The sequence below is a fragment of the Elephantulus edwardii genome, unplaced genomic scaffold, assembly GCF_000299155.1.
Source record: "Elephantulus edwardii isolate Elephantulus edwardi_28Jun2011 unplaced genomic scaffold, EleEdw1.0 scaffold00274, whole genome shotgun sequence".
NCBI classification, from domain to species: Eukaryota; Metazoa; Chordata; class Mammalia; order Macroscelidea; family Macroscelididae; genus Elephantulus; species Elephantulus edwardii.
The window spans coordinates 913,872-921,126 of record NW_006400024.1 but is presented as its reverse complement, the minus strand read 5'-3'; the positions used below and the strand labels follow the sequence as shown (position 1 = coordinate 921,126).

Genomic DNA, 7,255 nt, shown 5'->3' with positions numbered 1-7,255 from the left:
TTCTTCCCTTCAGTACTTTATTCAAGGAATCACTTTACTTGGCATTACCCGGTGTGACCAGGAGCAGAGGGCCCTTGCCCATCACAGCCCTCGGAGAATATTCTCAGGGTGTATATGGGGGAGCTCTCTTACCTGCTGGTGACCTGGCTCCCCAGTCAATCCTGCTGCCTTCTGGACATAAGAAGTATATCTGTAAAAAAAAAAAAATTAAAAAAAAAAGAAGTATATCTGCTTGCTGAATGAAAACAAGGCACTGTCCCCTGGTCTGAGGTTGATGGTGAAACATGCAGACTTTATTTCAGCATGCTCCTGCAGATGTTTCTAGAAGGTACAGTGACAGAGTGCCCTGGAACTGACTGTCAGTCATTCTGGAAACTACTCTCCCCTTTCTAAGGAGGCTTGTCACCGTACAGCCAGCTCTGGGCCCCTGTCTGCTCACCGCAACGTTGCCTCACTACCAAAACGGAACCCAGATAGAACCAGGGGAGACACAGGAGTGGAAAACAGCCTTGTAAACCGTCCCTTGACACACTTCATGGGTAATACAGAGACACCTCTTGTTTTCTTCTAAACTGAAATAAGCATCTTTTACACAGACCTGTTTCGTACATCTTTAGCTATAAGTCCCCAAACCGCCCCACTTCAATCTGATGGACCCCAGCCCTGACTGACCCCTGTCATGTGAGGAGAAGAGCCATCCTTCTCCCTTGGGACAGCTAGTGGATTCGAACTGCTGGCCTCTGGGCAGTGGCCCACCTTGGGATGCATGCACCAGCAGCGCCTGTCACTGGATAAACCATGCTGCTGTCAGTGCCACGGGGCCAGCACTGTAGTGACCTCCTGTGCCACACATTGGAGCTGCACTGACCCTACTTGTCCTCAGAGCCCCTGCTGAGCCTGGGCCCTCGACAGCCATCACCATGCCAGCCACTGGGCGGCTTCCTCTCCTTCACCGCCACTCAGCTTTTGCGAGCGTGGTGTCTTTGTCCAAGACGTGGGCCCTCCTTACCACATGCCTGGAGTGTGGAGACAGTCTCTCCATCCTGGATTCTAGGGAGCACTCCGTGCAATTACCCTCAGACAGAACTGTTTGTTCTTTTAACAATTGAAAACGGTTGAGTTCAGAAACGTTACCCAACTTCACTTTTGATGAGGATATAGGGAGCTCTGGTTGCCTGGTAGTAAGGAGCCCACCTGAAGGCACCCAGTTCGAATCCACTAGCTTCTCCATGGAAGAAGGACGGATGGTCCTCTCCTTGCCGTTTCCTGCCTCAGAAATCCTCCCGGAGGGTTGGTTCTGACTCCACGGGACAGAGCAGCCGCACCAGGCACTTTTGTTTCTGTTCACACGCACTGAGTTCCTGGACCACTCCCGAGAGGTGGCCGCGGTGCTGTCGGCTTTGGGAAGTTACAGTGCTAACCCGCACAGTGCCTCCCGGGCAGCTCGAATCCCCCAAAGCTCTGGAAGAGGGATCCCTCTTCCGTGGGACCCACGGTCACGGCAAACCGCGGGGGGAGCAGCTCTGAGTCAGTGCGAGCTGATGGCGGCGAGTTTGACCTTTTCGTGAGTTCACATGTGGACCGTCTTTGAACCATCTCCGGGAGACTACAGGACCTTGTCATTTGTTTCTGTCATTGGCATTAACGGATCTGTCCTCCCTGGTCACTGCAGAGAGCTGGTCTGAGTGGTCGGACTGGTTGCCATGTGATGCCTCTGGGGTCCAGGTCCGCGTCCGCCAGTGCGTCCTCCTGTTCCCTGTGGGCAGCCAGTGTTCTGGGAACACCACCGAGAGCCGGCCATGTGCCTTGGATTCGAACTTCATCCCCGGTAAGGGAGTGCTGGGTTAGTGCAGAGGGGGAGGTGTGGATGGCGTGGTGGGGGAGCTGTGGACAGCGTGGAGGGAGAAGTGTGGACTACATTGATGGAGGGCAGTGGACAGCACAGAGGGGAAGCTGTGGTTGGCGTGGAGATGTAACTGACACTGGGATAACAGGATTCAGGGGTCAGCCTTCTCTGTTCTGCAGCCTCTGTCTGGTGAAATGCCACTTTTATCCAGTGTTTGGTTTTGTGGTGTTCCAAGTTATCTAGTTGTCTAGACAAGAGCAGGTTAATACTTTAGTTCTTGAACTTAAGATTTTTTTTTTAAGTGAGATGCCTCTATAATTTATTGACTAATTTAAACAAAATTTTTCAAATAAAGAATGAACATATTTATTCTACGCTTTTGTTGTTTGTGTAACTGCATTGGCAGAGCTGTGCATGTTTTACACAGAGAAAGGACCCGGGTCTGTGCAGCTTTCACGCATTTGGGGAAATGGAGACCTTCCGTCATGAGTGTCGGCTGGGCTGGGCTGCCACCCTCACTCAGCAGAAGTGGTTCCCTGCCTTTCTGTGACCTGGTGTAATCTTCAGGGAGAGTCAGTGCTGGGTATTAGTGACCGCTGGTCATCTGTCGCCGGCTCATTGTGCAGGAGAAACTCGGCACGTGTCAACCAGAGGTCCCTGTGGGACCTGGGAAAGCCGCTGTGGCCACCCCGTGCCTGAGTGAAGCCTCTGGACCAACTCTGCTCCACTTGTGTCCATTTGTGGGAAATAAAATATCTTAGAGGAAAATATTAGCACTAGACTTCCAAGACATCCAGTCAGGTGTGGATTAGAATGCAGCGTTTTGTGTCTCAGCTAATGAATTTCTCCCGTTCCCATTCAAGGTAACCTTAACCAGGTAGCTCTCAGGGGAGTCCAGTGGAAACAAGAAATAAATGTCAGGGTTAAAGACACCTCAGGCTGTGGAGCGCGACTCCTTTCGGTGAAAATCAGCGGCGCTCCGTGTGCAGTGAAGCGTTGGCCCCCGCCCTCCACCTCTCATTCTCACACTGGTTGTTCTTGCTTCCTCAGAAGTGTCGGTGGCCAGGTCCAGCAGTATGGAAGAGAAGAGGTGTGGGGGTAAGTGCTCCGGCCGCTCACTGCCATCCCGGCCTTCTGCTCACTTTCCCTCCCTGTGTTTTAATTAAGCTTTGTGGTTGTGAATGCGTCCATATCACAACATTGTCCAGAGTTTCCCATATTGGTCGTCTGACCGTATTGCTTCTGTCCGCCCTGTGGGACAGTCATCCCCAGTACCCACTGCTGAATTATCTGCTCCCCTTGACAGCTGCACAGCGCTTCCAAACAGTGGCTATATGTGATGTGTGTGCTGTTGGCCTCTTACAAATGACAGCTCGGAGGAACCCCTGGGCCCCAGGCACCTTCCACCTTGGGTGTGTGAATGTCAGTGGTCACCATTGGACACTAGGTCACTGTGTTCCTCCCCCAGGCTCTTCTCCACTCTCTCTGCATCTACATCACCTAGAATGATGTCCTCCTCCAAGGACCAGTCTCTCTCGGCAATACGTCCAAAGCTAGCTCAGACCGTGTTCTGTCCTTACCACAGGGTTTCTGGCAGCCAGTTCACAGGGAAGACCCTTAGTGTGTGGATTGGCCAGGTGACTACAACACTGGGCTGAATCAAAGCCATGACTGTGAAGATGGTATAAGTCTAGTCAGTGTCTGAGTCTGTGGAACTTGGGGTTCCTGGAAGTCAGGAGTGACTCAGTGTCACCGACACCAGTGATTTTCATCTGGACCGCTGGGACTCGTAGTGGTGTCTCCAGGGCCGCATCACCAGCATCACCCCAGACTTTCAAATGCAGATTCTCAGCCCTACCTTGATCTATAAAATCAGAACACCTGGGCGGATTGTCCAGCAGTCTGTGGTTCTCCATGTCCTGTAGGTGATTCTGATGAAAGCTACACTTCCTGAACCCTCAATCCTGATGTTTTTGTTGTTAGGTGTCATTGAGTTGAGTACAACTCATGGTGACCCTGTGACCCCTGTTCTATAACTATCCTTGGTCCTCTAGGGTTCACAGGGTTTTCAAAGGCTTATTATTTAAAAAGTTGATGCCAACCCTGCTTTCAAGTCTGTCTTAATCTGGGAGCTCTACTAAACCTTGTCCACCATGTGTAAACCTATGGCATTTAACACACCAGTGGTACAGGTTTCAGTATCATAACAACCCCAGATTATCTCAGTACAGCAAACCGACAGACAAGTACTGTACCACTTAGAACAATGATAGTAGTGACATTTAAGTTCCCTGTGAGCAAAACGGAATTCAAGAAATTTGGTTACATTTACAGTATATTTATACTACAACCCTGGGCAATTAGCCTTTGACCTCCAGGTCACTAGGAAGGATGGATGGATGGATGGATGGATGGATGGATGGATGGATGGAGAGGCACGATGTCTGAGTCCATCACTTCAGCCACTGGGCCTCTCATCTGGGTTCTTCTCTGTCCTCGTTGGTCTTTTATATCACCAAAGGCAATGTCCTCCTTCAGACACTGGCCTCTTCAGATGATGTGTCCAAAGCAGGCATGTTGGATAGCATTCTGCTGAGATCCACAGGGCTCCCGCTGGCTGGTTTTCAGAAATACGTCATTGCCCATTGTTCTTGGTCTTTCTTAGTTAGAATCTCTGCTGAGACCCATCCACTGTATGTGGACCTTGGTGCCAGTTGAAATACCAGCAGTATGTCAGCACATAAATACCAGCACATAAACTTCTCTGTGATGTCACTGTGAGTCAAACGTAGTGTCAGATGGGGCAGGCAGAAGAATTCATTGAGGGCCTCATCTGGGGACACAGGTCGAGGAGGGCTGAGGAGGGATAACCTGGAGAGCGGGCCAGGTGCCATGGACCCCAGGTCATGGGCAGCTGTTAGCAGCCAGGCTTTCAGAGGTTCCATGCTGAATGTTCTGAATGCTTTGGGTATGCTGCCAAGAGAGGCTGTTTCTTGGAAAAGAACATCATGCTTGGAAAGATGGGGCAATAGTGAAGGAGAGGAAGACCCTCAATCAGGTGGATTGACAGTGACAACAGCAGTGGGCTCAAGTGTGTCAGAACATGGAAAATGTCAGCAGGTGACACAACCTTGACTGCTGAAGGTGAGAAGGACTTGAAGCACCTTCTGAAGAAGATGAGACCCTGCTCCCTTCAATATGATTGCATCTCAACATCAAGAAAACAAAAATTCTCACCACTGGGCCAATAAGCACGTCATGATAGGCAGAAAAGAAGAATGAAACTGTCAACAACTTCATCTTACTTGAATCCGCAACTAACAAACACTCTTGGTATCAGCAGTCAGGAGATCAGGAAACATTACACTGGGGAAGACCACAGTCAGGGATTTCTCCAGTTACTAAGAAGCAATGATGTTAGTTGGAGAACTTCCTTCACCTTTTTAGTAACCTGTTTTCTTGAGAAGATTTCTAAAACACAGTGTATGTGAAGCCAGTGCTATGAGTAACACGCCCAGGCACACATACCCAGGCCGAAGGCAGCGGACACCTGCACCGTGGTCCCTCCTCGGGCGACAGGGTACACACGTCCATGTGTGTGACTCCCAGGCCGAAGGCAGCAGACACCCGCACTGTGGTCCCTCCTTGGGCGACAGCGTGCACGCGTCCCTGTGCGTGAGCCGGTGGTGGCACGCGGGTTCCGGTCAGGCCCTCAGGGAAGTGGCTGTGTGACTGTCTCCAGATGCCCCTTAGCAGTGAGCCTGGCGACACTCAGAGGCTCCTACTTTGGCGTCACAGGGAGCCGTCCTGGGTGGGAGACATCGCGCTTGGTGAAGGAGCGTCGTGGAAACGGGAAGGCTTGTTTCACCAATCCGACGGGGTGCGCCAACCGGCTTGAACAAAGCAAAGGGCTCTTTTCTGCCGTCCATTCGCCAAGTCAGACCTAGCTCAGAGGCTCCAACAATGACGGCAATCTTAGAAGTTCATCATCACAGATCTAACGAGGGCTGTCACTGCTGAAGAGGAACTGAGTTTAGGTTTGGGGTTGAGAAACTCTGAACATGGATAGTAGGCTTGAATTTTACTTTAAATATGGTTAAAATGGCCATTTGTATTAATTAATTATATAAGAATATTTATGTAGATACAGGAAAAATACCTCTGTAAGAGTAAAGCATTTCAAAACGAGATGAAGTCCTGGAGGAAAAGGGCTGGCAGTGTGCGCCCCGAGCAGTGATGGAAGGCAGCCCGGCATCCCCGTCCTCCTGGGGCTCCGTCAGGGCGTCAGGAGGTTCAGCCATGCTAAACAGCACCCAGAAAGCATCTCTTCGGGGCCCACAGGCCATAGGATGTGCACCCCTGACCCAGAGGGGCGGCCTCGGACGATGTGCAAACCTCGGGGACGCGGTACTCCCCCAAAATTGGATTGGTCCGCTGCTCCTGATACAGCTCAGAGTCTAGCAGCCCCGCGCACGGTGGAGTGGGGTGTCGCCAGCCCTGTGCGGCTCAGGGGCTCTAGGCTGCTCCAGCCCCGTGTTCCAGTCTTGCCTCAGCCCGTCTCATTGAGAGGCTTCCTCCCTTTCGTGACCCTCTGCTCCCCCAGCGGGTTGTCCTGCCCTGGGTCTGCTCCTTCCCGGTGGCCAGCTTTGCTCATGTGTCCAGATCTGAGGCACAGCTCAGAGCCTCGCCGCGTAGCTGGGACGTGACCTGAGCACTTTGCCATCATGGTGAAGAAACTTTGTGGGGCCCAGACTTTCCTTTTGGAACAGGTCCCTCATAGCGTGGGTGCCATGGGGTCCCTTGTTTTCTCTCCTCACGTGTAGCCTAGTGTGGGTGCCGTGGGGTCTCCCGCTCTCTCTCCACATGCAGCCTAGTGTGGGTGCCGTGGGGTCCCCTGCTCTCTCTCCACGTGCAGCCTAGTGTGGGTGCCGTGGGGTCCCCGGCTTTCTCCTCACGTGCAGCTTCCTCTTGCTCTGTCTCTCCAGAGTTCAACATGTTCCACATGCTGGCCGTGGGGCTGAGCAGCTCCATCCTGGGCTGCCTGCTCACCCTGCTGGTCTACACCTACTGCCAGCGGTACCAGCAGCAGTCCCACGATGCCACTGTCATCCACCCTGTCTCGCCCGCCCCGCTCAACACCAGCATCACCAACCACATCAACAAGCTGGACAAGTATGACTCCGTGGAGGCCATCAAGGTGAGGGGTAGCCGGGGGCACACAGGTGGGCGGCCCCACGCTCTGGGGGAGAAAGGTGAGGTCGTCTGCTGTGATGATTTCAACCCTGGGGACCTTGTGTGGTTTCCGTCAAGTGCGCTGTGAGCTCAGCTCCACCCTGGGGACCCTGTGTGGCCACCTCGTGCCCCTCAGGGCCTCCGTCAAGTGCACTGTGAGCTCAGCTCCACCCTGGG

The 7,255-nt window shown here is 52.5% G+C and overlaps 1 protein-coding gene across 1 annotated transcript in view; it reads left to right on the top strand.

The window, feature by feature from the left end:
- Nucleotides 1–7,255, top strand: part of SEMA5A (sema domain, seven thrombospondin repeats (type 1 and type 1-like), transmembrane domain (TM) and short cytoplasmic domain, (semaphorin) 5A) — a 299,478-nt gene that overhangs the window by 290,050 nt on the left and 2,173 nt on the right. Inside the window, exons 18-20 of the mRNA XM_006900152.1 lie at nt 1,673–1,828; nt 2,897–2,944; nt 6,832–7,043. Coding sequence (XP_006900214.1) covers nt 1,673–1,828; nt 2,897–2,944; nt 6,832–7,043 — 416 coding nt within the window. The remainder of the gene's footprint in view (nt 1–1,672; nt 1,829–2,896; nt 2,945–6,831; nt 7,044–7,255) is intronic.